Source organism: Moschus berezovskii, chromosome 1 (assembly GCF_049115385.1).
Source record: "Moschus berezovskii isolate FMDL1 chromosome 1, NW_MosBer_1.0, whole genome shotgun sequence".
NCBI lineage: Eukaryota > Metazoa > Chordata > Mammalia > Artiodactyla > Moschidae > Moschus > Moschus berezovskii.
This window is the reverse complement of record NC_142460.1, coordinates 23,503,744-23,519,854: the sequence shown is the minus strand read 5'-3', so window position 1 is coordinate 23,519,854 and position 16,111 is coordinate 23,503,744. Positions and strand designations below refer to the sequence as shown.

The 16,111-nt window shown below is 39.3% G+C and overlaps 2 protein-coding genes across 2 annotated transcripts; both read right to left on the bottom strand.

The window, feature by feature from the left end:
- Positions 1-1,193: 1,193 nt before the first annotated feature.
- LOC148778692 (keratin-associated protein 19-7-like) lies at positions 1,194-1,385 on the bottom strand. Its single transcript, XM_088836022.1, has one exon. The coding sequence runs from the start codon at positions 1,383-1,385 to the stop codon at positions 1,194-1,196; it is 192 nt and encodes a 63-aa protein (XP_088692148.1).
- A 13,730-nt stretch (positions 1,386-15,115) lies between these two features.
- Positions 15,116-15,339, bottom strand: LOC148778691 (keratin-associated protein 20-1-like). The gene has a single exon (XM_088836007.1). It carries the CDS (start codon positions 15,336-15,338, stop codon positions 15,147-15,149), a length of 192 nt encoding a protein of 63 aa, XP_088692133.1. The 5' UTR covers position 15,339; the 3' UTR covers positions 15,116-15,146.
- Between the last annotated feature and the right edge of the window lie 772 nt (positions 15,340-16,111).

Genomic DNA, 16,111 nt, shown 5'->3' with positions numbered 1-16,111 from the left:
GAATTATCTGGTCTTAAATTGGTATTTGGGGAAGATTTTTAATCATAGGTTTAATTTCTATATGAGAAAGCTATTTATATTTTTTTCCTCTTGGGTCAAGTTTTATAAATTTAACTTACTACTATAATATATATTTGAGCTCAAGATAAATGATTTTTCTTTTATTTTATAAAGTATTTTGAATATATTCAAAAGAAGAAAGAATAAATACTTCAAAAAACATTATAGATTTAACTATTGTTAATGTTTTGATATAATTCTTTCATGTTTATTTTCTCAAGAGGGCTAAAATCATTTACTGCAAGCTAAAGTTTTTCCCTATTATTTTCTTTGAAGTTAACATGATAATTTTCAAGAAAAAATGAATTTAAAAAATAAGCTAAAATGTGATTGTCATCACAGGGCCTCTTCAACCTTTAGACATAGAATTCCTTTGTATGGCTGGTGAAGAAAAAGTTGCATATTGACTATAATGATGAGGATGAGCATGATACAGGAGAAGAAAAGGAAAAGAGTGAGAAGAAAGAGGTAAGGGAAAGAAGAAAAGAAAATGAAAAAAGAAAAAGATAATTATGAAGCAAAATATATTGGTAAATTTCTTAGCTATAAGAAGAAAATGTTGCCATGGTTGATGATTGAACTAATGCAATTTAACGTGATTAAAAAATTAAAATTTAAAACATGTTTATGTGACTTCCTTGGCCATCAAGTGACTAAGACTCTGAGATCCCAATGCAGGGGCCCAGGTTCAATTCCTGGTCAGGAATTAGATCCTATAACTAAGAGTTCCCTTACCACAGCTAAAGAACCCACTTTCCACAAGGAAAATCAAAGATCCTGTGTGCTGCAACTATGCCCCGGTGCAAGCAAATAAATAATGACTAAAACACATTTACTATGTCAGAAAAAGTTTATTGTTAGATGGTAGAGGCTGAAAGGCAAAGGTTTGCAAGATTAGGATGACTCTTCATCCTATAGAGCAGAAGAATCCCTCAGAACATCACTAATCAAACACCAGCATCTAGTTCATCAAGTTTTCTTCACATTAATGTCAAAAGCCAGGAGGTCCAAATAACAGGTTCATCATCAAGACAGGATACATGAAGCATGCAAGCAATGGAAAAATGTTTTCTGGATGAATCAGAGTCTCACAGAAGGCCAAGTCCACAAATTGTAAGTCTTCAAATGCTTATTCAGTAGAAGCCAGAAGACCAGCATCTTCTATAGTAACATGGGTGGTAGCAGCCATATCCGTAGCCTCCATAACCACAGCCATAGCCCAGCCTGTGGAAGCCGCCACATCCATAGCCATAGCCACAGCCCAGGCCTCCAAAGCCTCTGTAGCCGTAGCCCAGGCCTTTGCAGGAGGTGCCGTAGTAGCTCATGGTATCAGGATGGTGTTTGACTTGCTGCTGCAGATCAGCTTTGTGACTGTGACTATGCAGGAGCATTTATATAATATATGCTGGTGGGTGTGGAAAGCCCCACCTCTAAATATTACCCAATAGAGCACACTATTTGAAAATTGTGTCAACTGTCTTGCTTCCTAACTTGAAACCATGCATCCCGCTTGTTTGTGCCACTCCTTATTTAAAAGCTATGTGACACATTTTATTTTCTGCTTTATTTGAATTCCTAGTGAAAATTATTTTACTGCTAATAAGATACTATTGTGTTTATATCTGCTTACTTGTTTGGGTTTCTGAGTTTCAAACTCCATAAACAAACGTCTATAGCTTTCAGTCTTCAAACTGCATCACGTGACATTGCATTTACCCTGTAATTGTCCCCTTCCTTTTGCCATTCCAAGACTGTTGACTCCTTTATAAGCCATGGGTGTTACTTTTCTTCTCCCAAGAATTCTCATAAATTGAACCATAATTTTCCCCTGAAATACTGGCCCAATGAAAAACAACAATCAACTGACATATGTCTTAAAACAAAGCTTTTAAAGTGAGCTGAGAACCACATTTATCAGTGCAATGCTATTTAATTCTTAAAAGAGCCTCAGATTGATGTCAAAGGAATTTCTCAAGCATCATGTTTCGTGCAGAGTACATGTGCTTGGGAGATACCGCTGAAAATTGCTTAAGAAGAGTTCCTCCTGAGTTCCTCCTATATAGGACAGGGAGCCCAGCTCTGTGTTCTGTGATGACCTAGAGGGCTGGAATTGGGCTGGGATGAAGACGGGCTCAAGAGGGAGGGGATGTGTGTACACATATGGTTGATTCACTTCATTGTACAGCAGAAACTAACACAACCCTGTAAAGCAATTATCCTCCAATTAAAAAAATAAACAAGCAGTAAAAAAGAGTTCCTCCTTAATCATAATCAGTGGTTCCCTACCCACAACAATATTCTTATTCCAGATACTAAATTCCATATTATCATAAGATTGTAACATTTCAGAATTCAGAAAAAAACTTTAGGCACCATTTATTTGTGTCTTTTATTACTTTTTTTAACCAATGAGGAAACTGAAACTCAGATGAACAGAATTATGCAGCAATGATCTTTAGTGATCAGTTCAGTTCAGTTCAGTCACTCAGTCGTGTCCGACTCTTTGCAACCCCATGAATCACAGCACGTCGGGCCTCCCTGTCCATCACCAACTCCTGGAGTTCACTCAAACTCATGTCCATTGAGTCGGTGATGCCATCCAGCCATCTCATTCTCTGTCGTCCCCGTCTCCTCTCCTCCCCCATCCCTCCTAGCATCAGAGTCTTTTCCAGTGAGTCAACTCGTCGCATGAGGTGGCCAAAGTATTGGAGTTTCAGTTTTAGCATCAGTCCTTCCAATGAACACCCAGGACTGATCTCCTTTAGAATGGACTGGTTGGATCTCCTTGCAGTCCAAGGGACTCTTAAGAGACTTCTCCAGCACCACAGTTCAAAAGCATCAATTCTTCGGCGATCAGCTTTCTTCACAGTCCAACTCTCACATCCATACATGACCACGGGAAAAACCATAGCCTTGACTAGACGGACCTTTGTGGCAAAATAATGTCTCTGCTTTTCAATATGCTATCTAGGTTGGTCATAACTTTCCTTCCAAGGAGTAAGCATCTTTTAATTTCATGGCTGCAATCGACATCTGCAGTCATTTTGGAGCCCCCCAAAATAAAATCTGACACTGTTTCCCCATCTATTTCCCATGAAGTGATGGGACCAGATGCCATGATCTTTAGTGATAGTTGAGGACTAAAATCTTAGTTCATCAGGTAAATCTGAAATTTCCACATTACAGGTTAAGGCGTTTTACTCTCCCATAGTGTGTAGCTGCCTTATATTTTTGTTTATTCCCACTATCATTAGAAATAAATGCTGCTGCTGCTGCTAAAAGTGAAAGTGAAGCTGCTCAGTCATGTCCGACTCCTAGAGACCCCATGGACTGCAGCCTACCAGCCTCTGCAATCCATGGGATTTTCCAGGCAAGAGTACTGGAGTTGGGTGCCATTGCCTTCCCCGCAAGAAATAAATGAAAGTGACCTAAAACCAGTTAGCCTTGTATATTCAACTATATAGTCCCACTTTCTTAAAAAGTCGAAAATAACAGTATTTAAAAAGAGTATTGATGATTTTTGACCTTCATTTATACTTATTATGCTAGTTTCCCTACCAGTAATTAAGAATGCAATGTGATTAGGTACTTGATATTAGGTGCCATATATAGATAGATAGATGGATGGAGCTTTGCAAACTACAAATTGGAGAGAATTATCAGTGATAAAGAATTGCTCTGTTTGAATCTACTTTAGTTAGAAGAATTTCAATACTACTAGTCATTTTGCCTTATCTTCAATAACAGAGGTTCTCATAAGATTTAATGGGGGGATTACATTCTATGTTCTGCTTTGACTCCTTAAAGAGAAGCAAAGCTCCAGCCATAAGTTTTGTTTGTCCATGAAACACCAGGTTATCTGCCACCTCTTCTCATTCTCAGCCAACACTACCTCCTACCTAGAACACAGGGACCAGACTCCCCACTCACTCTATGACACTTGCTTTTCTTCCTGTAGAAAGACACTCTTTTCAGTCTTTTATTTTTCTGAGATACTGCTGCACATACATCTTGAGATTTTGGCAAATACCAATGTTAAGGACTCCTTTTATTTCTTAGAACAATTATTTATTTTCTCTTTAATCTACCTATATATTTATATTATATTTACCTAAAAGTCAGTCTTATTTTATGATTTTGAAACAGCTGTGAAAAAGCAAACACACTATAATGGGTAAAGAGAAAATCCAATTCCCTCAAAATATCTTTCAACTCAACAGATTCTGGACACCAGCCAATTTGTCAAGGAAAAACTACATAAACTTCCCTGTTGCCATCATTGTACCTCCAGTAACCTCAAAGTACGTACAGGAATTTACAGACAGTTTAAAAACTGCCAAGAACATTTTCTTTAGCTATTAAGAAAAAGGAATATTTTGGGATAGTTCTTCATGAAGAGTACACATGTAAATGACACAGTGATGGGGAAATAATCATGTAGGATACTTCTATGCCATCCAACCATCTCATCCTCTGTCACCCCCTTCTCCTCCAATCTTCAATTTTTCCCAGCATCAGGGTCTTTTCAAATGAATCAGCCCTTCGCATCAGGTGGCCAAAGGATTGGAGTTTCAGCTTCAGCATCAGTCCTTCCAATGAACACCCAGGACTGATCTCCTTTAGGATGGACTGGTTGGATCTCCTTGCAGTCCAAGGGACTCTCAAGAGTCTTCTCCAACAGCACAGTTCAAAAGCACCAATTCTTCAAAGTTCAGCTTTCTTTATAGTCCAACTCTCACATCCATCCATGACTACTGGAATAAACCATAGTCTTGACTAAACGAACCTTTGTTGGCAAAGTAATGTCTCTGCTTTTTAATATGCTGTCTAGGTTGGTCATTACTTTCCTTAAAAGGAGTAAGCATCTTTTAGTATACAAGAAACATATAACAAAAAGATTTTCTGTGAAAAAATAAAAATAAAATAGAGAGTTCTATTTGGAGGTCTGGGCAGTGGTCTTGCCAGTGGTATAATCTGAAAGATTATCATGGGATATTGACTTTTGGAAGACTGAGCCACTGTCCTTTAGTTAAACATCTATAGAGCACTATGTGATTCCAAATTTGTATGTCTACTTCTCCCTTCCCTTGAGAACATCTTGCTTTTTCATTGTTATTTCTTGGTATTTTCAAATGATTTGACATAAATACAATGATTTGTTTCTGTTCATCAGAAACTTCTCCTACTGCTTCATCTTTCTGCACTTGAAAATTGTGTTCTTTTTTATCTATGTTTTCTATTTTAATGTGATATTTTTTATAGCTTTTGTTATTTCCCATCTTTATTGATCTTCTCTTCAAAATGTCAGTGGGGTTTGTACTAAAAACACACTTCTCTCTTTGGTCTCTTATTGCAACTCATGAAATTGTAACTTGTTCCTCTAGAAACATTTACTGAATGCCCAATATGGTTCAGACACAGATAATACCTTTTGTATACATCAGTAAATAAGTTACCCTCACTCTCTGCTGCAAAGAATACCAGTAGTGTAACTTTCCAATTGTCACCTCTTTGGTTATTCTTTTTCCCTTCATATAATTCACAGTATTTCAGGAACTTTTGTGTCTATGAATAGATCAATATTATAAGGAGTTTCATGTCTTAGCACTGGCTGAAAATATTTCTCAAATACATACACACTATATTTAAAGAAAAAAAATTATATTAATAAGCACAAGTAGTGAAATATATTGGGTTTGCCAGGTGGCTCAGTGGTGAAGAATCTATCTTCAAATGCAGAAGACAGGTTCAATCCCTGGTCCTGGAAGATCCCCTGGAGAGGGAAATGTCAACTCACTCCAGTATTCTTCCCTGGGGAATCCTTAGGACAGAGGAGTCTGGTGGGCTACATTCCATGGGGTCTCAAAAGAGTCAGACATGGCTTAGTGACTAAACAAAGCAAAAACAAGTGAAATATATTAATAAATCAGTTACTTTGGATTTATCTGCAGCTGAGAATAAAAGTCATCACCTCGAAAAACTCTGAGGATTATATGACCAATGTGTTGACTCTCATCTAAACTGAATATTTAGTTGTGCCCATAAACCTACCTTTAGTGGACCTTTCCTGCATGACCGCAGTCACACCCAGCATCTGTCTTTCTTTCCAAACACTGTCTCACTCTCCTCTTCTCTTGGTCTAGTCCATCCCCACTTGATTTCATGAGCAAACTGCCGCCATTGGACAGTAACTGTGGCACCTCTTCACCTTCTTTCTCATCAGCATACTTATTTGTTTTGAAAATTATTTCAAATTCAATATGCGAAAAAATTTTATAAATAAAGACAAAAAATAGCTGTCATCTCCTCTTCCACCTGCAATGTGCTTAATTTTCCCCGTTTCCTTAATGGTTTTATCTTAGCACACAGCTCCAAAAATCACCAGCTACCTAAGCCAGAAACTGGATTTATACCTAAGTCAGACTTCTTTTTTTGCTTCCCCCAAATTCAAGTTATTTTCATTCTTTCATTCAATAAATAATAGAGAATATTTACCTACTTACTTTGGCAAAATAGCAGTGAAAAGAAAAACAAATCCCTCAACCCCAGCAGGCTAATGTTTTACTGGGGGAGATAGATCATAAACAAATACAGACTTCACTGAGCCATTCATCAAATATTTACTGAATGGCTACTTTGTGCACAATAAATTTTTTTTTTTTAGGCAGTGGGGTATTTCACAGTGGTAAACAAAGCTGACAAAAGCTCTGTATTCCTGAAGGTTACATTCTATTGGGGAAGAGGGCAAATGACTAATCAATCAGGCTGTCAATCAAAACAGTATTCTCCATAGTGACAGAAGAACAAAATATAAAACAGAGGGGGAGATAGACAATGGGAGATGACCAACAGGGAACTTGAAATTGTAGATAGATTGGTAGGGAAGGCCCACCCTAAATAAGGAACTTCTAAGTGAAAACTGGAAAGATGAGGGACTTCTCTGGTGGTCCAAAGGTTAAGACTTCACCTTCCAAAGCGGAGGTTGCTAGTTTGATCCCTGATCAGGGCACTAAGATCCCACGTGCCTCTAGTCCAACAATCCAAACCAAAACAAAACAAAGAAACCGAAAAAATATTGTGATAAATTCAATAAAGATTTTTTTTAATGGTCCACATAGAAAGAAAAAGAAAAACACTTCAAAACTATAAAGATGAGAACGTGAGGCTTGTAGCTACCTGGAGGAAGAGTGTGGCAGGCAGATGAAACTAAAAACATTCTTCAGAGCTCTGTTTAACAAATCAGTTTACACAAATACCTAAAGAGATCACATTAAGGGCTTCATGTTTGCTATGAATCAGGCAGGAAGTAGTTGTTCAGGGTCATATGAGAACGTCTCTTGATTAGGCAGTATGTGAAGATGGACCCCAAAAGATGTGCCTGGCGTACACACTCTGCACTGCCCCAGCACCACCAATATAATGGGTCTCACACCTGTGATTAGGGGCTTCCCCAGTGGCTCAGTGGTAAAGAACCCACCTTCCAATGCAGGAGTCCCAGGAGACACAGGTTTGATCCCTGGGTTGGGAAGATCCCCTGGAGGTGGAAATGGCACCCCGCTCCAGTATTCTTGTCTGGAAAACCCCATAGACAGAGAAGCCTGGCAGGCTACAGCCATGGGGTCGCAAAGAGTCAGACACTACTGAGTGACCAACACTCTCACTTTTGATGTTCAGGCTACCTGCCCAGTGGTCATTCAATATTTAGTGACTCAGCATGCACCCCTGTGATTAGGCTATTTCATATGACAAGATTAAGAAATGGAGATCACCTGGATGGGCCTAATCTAATCACAAGAGCCCTATAAAAATAGAGTTGGAGCTAGAGGAATAAGTCACAGACTCAGAGCATGAGGAGGATTTGACATGTCTTTGCTGGCTTGAAGATGGAAGTGGCCATGTGGCAAGGCATGTAAGTGACATCTAGTTATTGAGTAGCCCCCAGCTGACAGTCAGTATGGAAATGCAGCTCAATCATACAAACATAGGAACTAGTTGATACTAGTATAAGCTTGGGAGCAGATTCTTCTCCAGATCCCCCAGACAAGAACTCAGACCAGCCAATGCCCTATTTCACCTACAGGATCCCTGAGCAGAGAACTTAGTGACACCTTGACTGACTTCTGATCCACAAAAATGAGAAAAAAGAAATAATGCTGTTTTAACTTGATATGTTTATGCTAGTTTGTTAAGCAGCCATAGAAAACTAATACAGTAACTTTAACATTTTTATCCTGAAAGCTCTTCACACCCAAATAACTAAAAATAAATCATAGCTATAGTCCTAAACTTCATCATATAAGTTTTGTCACACATAAATTCAGAAGGGATTCAAGAAGAATTTAATATCATGGTAAATTTGGAATATTATGTATATTATTATAAATCTCAAAAGTAAATGTATTAGAGGTTGAGCTTTATGATGTTTTAGCATGGGTACAAAATCAGTGATTAATGCAAATAAATAAAGGAAAATAATAGATTGGGAAAGACTAGAGATCTCTTCAAGAAAATTAGAGATATAAATGGAACATGTTATGCAAAGAAGCGTACAATAAAGGACAGAAATGGTATGGACATAACAGAAGCAGAATATATTAAGAAGAGGTGGCAAGAATATATAGAAGAACTATACAAAAAAAGGTCTTTATGACCCAGATAATCATGATGGTGTGATCACTCACCTAGAGCCAGAAATCCTGGAATGCAAAGTCAAGGGGGCCTTAGGAAGTAGCAGTATGAACAAAGCTGGTAGAGGTGATGGAATTCCAGTTGAGCTATTTCAAATCCTAAAAGATGATGCTGTACTCAATGTGCCAGCAAATTTAGAAAACTCCATAGTGGCCACAGGACTAGAAATGGTCAGTTTTCATTCCAATCCCAAAGAGAAAGGCAATGCCAAAGATTGTTCAAACTACCACACAATTGCACTCATCTCACACACTAGCAAAGTAATGCTCAAAATCCTCCAAGCCAGGTTTCAATGGTATGTTAACTGAGAACTTCCAGATGCTCAAGCTGGATTTAGAAAAGGCAGAGGAACCAGAGATCAAGTTGCAAACATCCACTGGATCATCAAAAAAGCGAGAAAATACCAGAAAAACATCTACTTCCACTTTATTGATTATGCCAAAGCCTTTGACTGTGTGGATCACAATAAACTGTGGAAAATTCTGAAAGAGATGGGAATACCAGACCACCTGGCCTGGCTCCTGAGAAATGTGTATGCAGGTCAAGAAGCAACAGTTAGAACTGGACATGGAATTACAGACTGGTTCCAAATTGGGAAAGGAGTATGTCAAGGCTGTATAATGTTACTCTTCTTATTTCACTTATAAGCAGAGTTCAGTTCAGTTCAGTTCAATCGCTCAGTCGAGTCCGACTCTCCACGACCCCATGAATCACAGCACGCCAGGCCTCCCTGTCCATCACCAACTCCCAGAGCTCACTCAGACTCAAGTCCACAGAGTCGGTGATGCCATCCAGCCATCTCATCCTCGGTCGTCCCCTTCTCCTCCCGCCCCCAACCCTTCCCAGCATCAGAGTCTTTTCCAGTGAGTCAACTCATTGCACGAGGTGGCCAAAGTATCGCAGTCTCAGCTTTAGCATCAGTCCTTCCAATGAACACCCAGGATCGATCTCCCTTAGAATGGACTGGTTGGATCTCCTTGCAGTACAAGGAACTCTCAAGAGTCTTCTCCAACACCACAGTTCAAAAGCATCAATTCTTCGGCGATCAGCCTTCTTCACAGTCCAACTCTCACATCCATACATGACCACGGGGAAAACCATAGCCTTGACTAGACGGACCTTTGTTGGCAAAGAAATGTCTCTGCTTTTTACTATGCTATCTAGGCTGGTCATAACTTTCGTTCCAAAGAGTAAGCGTCTTTTAATTTCATGGCTGCAATCAGCATCTGTAGTGATTTTGGAGCCCCAAAAAATAAAGCCTGCACCTGTTTCCACTGTTTCCCCATCTATTTCCCATGAAGTGATGGGACCAGATGCCATGATCTTTGTCTTCTGAATGCTGAGCTTCAAGCCAATCTTTTCACTCTCCTCTTTCACTTTCATCAAGAGGCTTTTGAGTTCCTCTTCACTTTCTGCCATAAGGGTAGTGTCATCAGCATATCTAAGATTATTGATATTTCTCCCAGCAATCTTGATTCCAGCTTGTGCTTATTCCAGCCCAGCGTTCCTCATGATGTACTCTGCATAGAAGTTAAATAAGCAGGGTGACAAGATACAACCTTGACGTACTCCTTTTCCTATTTGGAACCAGTCTGTTGTTCCATGTACAGTTCTAACTATTGCTTCCTAACCTGCATACAGGTTTCTCAAGAGGCAGGTCAGGTGGTCTGGTATTCCCATCTCTTTCAGAATTCTCCACAGTTTACTGTGATCCACACAGTCAAAGGCTTTGGCATAGTCAATGAAGCAGAAATAGATGTTTTTCTGGAACTCTCTTGCTTTCTCCATGATCCAGCGGATGTTGGCAATTTGATCTCTGGTGCCTCTGCCTTTTCTAAAACCTGCTTGAACATCTGCGAGTTCACAGTTCACATATTGCTGAAGCCTGGCTTGGAGAATTTTGAGCATCACTTTGCTAGCGTGTGAGATGAGTGCAATTGTGCTGTAGTTTGAGCATTCTTTGGCATTGCCTTTCTTTGGGATTGGAATGAAGACTGACCTTTTCCAGTCCTGTGGCCACTGCTGAGTTTTCCAAATCTGCTGGCATATTGAGTGCAGCACTTTCACAGCATCATCTTTCAAGATTTGAAATAGCTCAACTGGAATTCCATCACCTTCACTAGCTTTGTTCGTAGTGATGCTTTCTAAGGCCCACTTGACTTCACATTCCAAGATGTCTGGCTCTAGGTCAGTGATCACGTTATTGTGACTATCTTGGTCGTACATCATGTAAAATCCTGGGCTGGAAGAATCACAAGCTGGAATCAAGATTGCTGGGACAAATATCAATAACCTCAGCTAGACAGATGACATCACCCTTATGGGAGAAAGTGAAGAAAAACTAAGGAGCCTTTTGTTGAAAGTGAAAAAGTAGAGTGAAAAAGCTGGCTTGAAACTCAACATTCAAAAATTGAAGATCATAACATCTGGCCCCATCACGTCATGGCAAATGGATGGGGAAACGCTGGAAACAGTGAAAGACTTTATTTTGGGGGACTCCAAAATCACTACAGTTAAATCACTGAAATTAAAATATGTCTGCTCCTTGGAAGAAAAGCTATGACCAACCTAGACAGCATATTGAAAAGCAGAGAAATTCCTTTGCAGACAAAGATCCATCTAGTCAAAGCTCTGGTTTTTCCAGTAGTCATGTATGGATGTGAAAGTTGGACTATAAAGAAAGCTGAATGCTGAAGAATTAATGCTTTTGAACTGTGGTGTTGGAGAATACTCTTGAGAGTCCCTTGGATGGTAAGGAGATCCAATCAGTCCATCCTAAAGGAAATCAATCCTGAATATTCATTGGAAGGACTGATCCTGAAGCTGAAACTCCAATTCTCTGGCCACCTGATGCAAAGAACTGACTCTTTGAAAAAGACCCTGATGCTGGGAAAGATTGAAGGTGGGAGGAGAAGGGGATGACAGAGGATGAGATGATTGGATGGCATCACTGTCTCGATGGATATGAGTTTGAGTAAGCTGTGGGAGTTGGTGATGGACAGGGAGGCCTGACATGCTGCAGTCCATGGGGCTGCAAAAAGTCGGACATGACTGAGCAACTGAACTGAACTGAACAAAATCAGTACTGCCTTAATGCCACATTCCATCTGTCAAATTTCAAAAAGAATACTGTTCCTTATCCAAAGAAAGTTTTCTTCTCTGCATGTATCAGTAAACAAAAGTTAAAGAATTTAGATTTTAGTTCTGGTTATGTCACTTAATGTGACATTGGATATTATGCTAAAATTTATTTTGAAAACTAAGATCAAAATAATGATGTAATTCAAAAAGCTATTGTCAATATTAATGAAGAACACACAATAAAGTAAACTGAAGAGAATACAACATCCTTTACTAAATAAAATTGTCCTTAAAATAATATTTCACTTAAGGAGAATCCAGTGAAATCCTAAAGCGATATGTTTCTGATTAAAATCTATGACCATCAAAATAACGCCTTTCTGATAGAATTGGTTCTAGAATTTTAATCTTCTTTAGACTTACAATGGTACAAACCAGGTTACTGATTCTGCTAAGTTATCTCTCTTCAATTTCATATTCCCTCTTGTAGCCATTCCTAAATAACATATACCATTATTTTTGATGATGGTTATCACCTATGACATTGGAAGAACTTCCCAGACAATCTAACTCCACCTTCCAATTTCTAGTTTCTCAATGAATGTCTACTGGAAATGTTGAGTAAGTATATATCTACTGGAGAAACCTGCATCTAGATATTGGCTATGGGGAAACAAGTTGTCAAAAAGAATCAGGCTAACACAAATGCTATGTGCCAGCACATTCTAAATTCTCTCTTCTTGTTTATTTCCTTAATACTAATATCAGGAAATATCATTTTGGGGGTACTTTTACTGACAACACAGCTTGTTTAAATGCTCCTCCTATGGGATCCAATCACTCCCAAATATATAAATCTTTCTTAAAACTTAACACAAAGAATTGTAGTTATATGTTTATTATCTGAATTTCCATCTGACCTATAAATTCATGAAGATCCCAAGAACCTACTTTATGTCTTTCTACCTCTGGTGTTTAGTACAGATTGAACACATAGTGATGATAATGACTCTTGGGTGGATAGTTGAATAAATGCATGATTACATCTGTCTTGGGAGTTGCCAGTATGGCATCACCAAGTATAGTAAAACTTTTTAAGGTGAATGCTCTTGTTGACACAATTAGCAGAGTTTTTTCTTAGGTGTCCAAGTTAGCTTTTCTAAAAATGTTTTGAATTGTAGACTAACGTAAATTATTTTATACAATTCACAGAAACTTGGTGGCCCCTTGAACTTGTACTGAATGTGATATGCTGATTGAATGCAGTTGTCTTTCAAGGGACTCTCAAGAGTATTCTCCAACAAATATGTCTAATATTTGTCACCAGTGCCTGTTCCTACTATTTTATGAGTCAGCAGCTGGAGGCAGGCATTATCAACATTTTTTCTTAAGCAGAGACACTGATTTATTTCATGACTATCCCATGTTTTTGAAAGAAATTAAGTGTAGCATTTTCAGGGTTTTCCTACTTTTCTCTGGATTTCCTGTACCCTGTCTTTTGTTGGTTTGGTTTATAGATTCCAAAGCTAAGGATGCTGCTGCAGTAAATTAATATACAAGTAGTTTGACTTATGTTGTGGTTATCGATTGAATGCAGTTGTCTTTCAAGAGATGTCATTCATTCAAAAATATCTTAAAAGAACTTTCTGACAACTGAAAAAGAAACTGCTTCAGAGTGATAATAGAGTTCCATCCAATCTCCATTTTTGCAGAGTTTTCTTATCATTGAAGCAGGTTGAATAAAAGGTGAAGGCACAATCTGGAGACACAAAGAATAGGTAAACTCAACTGCCAAGAACAAGGCAGGCAGTTCTGGAAGTCCAGGAGCAGAAATGATGCTTGATACACACACAAACACACACACACAGGAACTCTGGCTCTGCAAACCAAAGTACGTATGTGTAACAGGAGGAGAGAGGGCAATAGAGGATGAGATGGTTGGATGGCATCACCAGCTCAATAGACATGAGTTTGAGCAAACTCAAGGAGATAGTGAAGGGCCGGGAAGCCTGGAGCACTGCAGTCCATGGGGTCATTGCAGAGTTGGACACATCCCTGGAGCACTGCAGTCCATGGGATCATTGCAGAGCTGGACACAGCTTAGCAACTAAACAACAACACATTTGTATGATTATCAAGGGAATAAACCCAAGGTAAGACATTTTAAAGAGCAAAATTCTACAGTATGACAGGTGTCTCTTTGGGCACTCCATATAAGAACTTGTTGAGTCATGTATCCAAAAACAGTTTAGGGCAATGGGTATCTGACAACAAGGATGATAGCTTACCAATTGCTATGTGATTCTGAAGGTTGGTTGCGCATCTTCAGTTATTGTTTAGGGGCTTCCCAGGTGGTACAGTGGTAAAGAATCCACCTACCAATGCAGAAACCCCAAGACATGTGGTTTGAATCCCCAGGTCAGGAGAGTAGGAAATGGCAACTCGCTCCAGTATTCTTGTCTGGAAAATGCCATGGATAGAGAAATCTGGCAGGCTATAGCCCATGGGGTCACAAAGAGTCAGACACAACTAAGCACACATGCTTCTAACTATTTAAATGAAGCCCAAAATAACCAGTTTCAGTAGGAGAAATCCATTAAGAACACAGATTCCAACCATACAACAGAGTTGGGTCCTGCTTGAAAACAGTAAAAAACAGCAGGATGTTGAGTACCATCCTGGCAAATGATGTAGCAACGTCACATAATGACCCCACTGTGAAGATATGAGGCTGGTGAAGAGCAGCAGCAGCTGTGCGATATACTTTTAAAAAAATGTGAAAAGAATTGCTGAACAGTCCCTCTGCCTTCATGGTCACAATTACAGCCTCAGCACCACCACTGGAGCTTTCAAGACGAACACACACACACAGACTGCCAACAGACTCAAGCATAAATTCACGCTCAATACCTGTATGTACAGACATCCTATTTATGAGAGACAGACATCCAGGACACATTTAAAATACCAGACAAAGCAAATTTAATTAAAATAAATTTTCACGGATCTCATGAACAATTTAGAATGGGAGCTCTGCCAAAATATATGTCCAAAAGGAGAATTGCTACCCAAACTGTAAATCCATCCACCCCTCTCCCAAGGCCCAAATTAGAATTGGAAAGTTCAGGTGATTTTTATCCCATCAGTCCTGGTAAACTGAAATCTGAAGATCTATCAAAGTGACCTGGGATTGGCTCGTCATAATTTCATCAGAGAGAAGCACCAAAGAAGTGAAGTGTCCAGACAGCGGAATCTAGAAGAGGAAAATTGGCTGATGGGTCTCAGTTGAGTTGAGTGCAGGCTGAGAGCAGGGTTTCTCAGTAGAAGCTAGAGGACCAGTATCTTCCATAGTAACATGGGCGGTAGCAGCCGTATCCATAGCCACCATAGCCAGCACCGTAGCCGCAGCCCAGACCTCGGAAGGAGCCATAGCCACAACCGTAGTTGCAGCCCAGACCACCAAGGCCATAGCCCAGGCCACCATAGTAGTTGCTGTAGTAATAGCTCATCTTGTCAAGTGTTGAAGATGTAGAAGAGAGCAAAGCCTTTGCTTGCAGAATATGAACTGCGCTGTTTCCTTGAGGCCTTTTATACACCCGTGTAGTAGGTGTGGCAAACCAAAAGCCATCGTGCCTTGCATTTTAACAGCTAATTTGCATGAAAACATCATTAACATTGTGTTCATTTAGAGGAGAGGCACCCACACCCATTAATGCTGGAATTCCTTTACTGCTGCCTCTTAAATTCCTGAAGGTATATCATATACTTTCAGTAATAAAAAAAAAATTTAATGTCTGTAACCAAGCTTCATGAGTTTGCATAACATGAGAGCCATAAATATTATTTAATCCTGCTTTGAAATAAGAGCATCATTCCTCTGCAGATGTGAAGCACAGATTCATAGAAACTCCAGGCCTCAATGAGATCATATCATTTAATCATCAGCATTTTCTTTACCTTAGCTTTTGCAGAGAAACCAAGTGTCTAGATAAATACTGCTTTTGCTTTGTTTTAGTTTTTTGACAGAATTGATATTGATATTCAATTGCAAATAATATTTTTAGCCAACTCTTTGGAAAAGACCCTGATGCTGAGAAAGATTGAGGGCAAAAGAAGAAGAAAACGACAGAGGATAAGATGGTTAGACAGCATCATTGACTCAATGCACATGAACTCGAACAGACTAATGGAGATAGCGGAGGACAGGGAAGCCTGATGTGCTGCAGTCCATGCAGTTGCACAGAGTCAGACATGACTTAGTGACTGACAACACTGACAACAT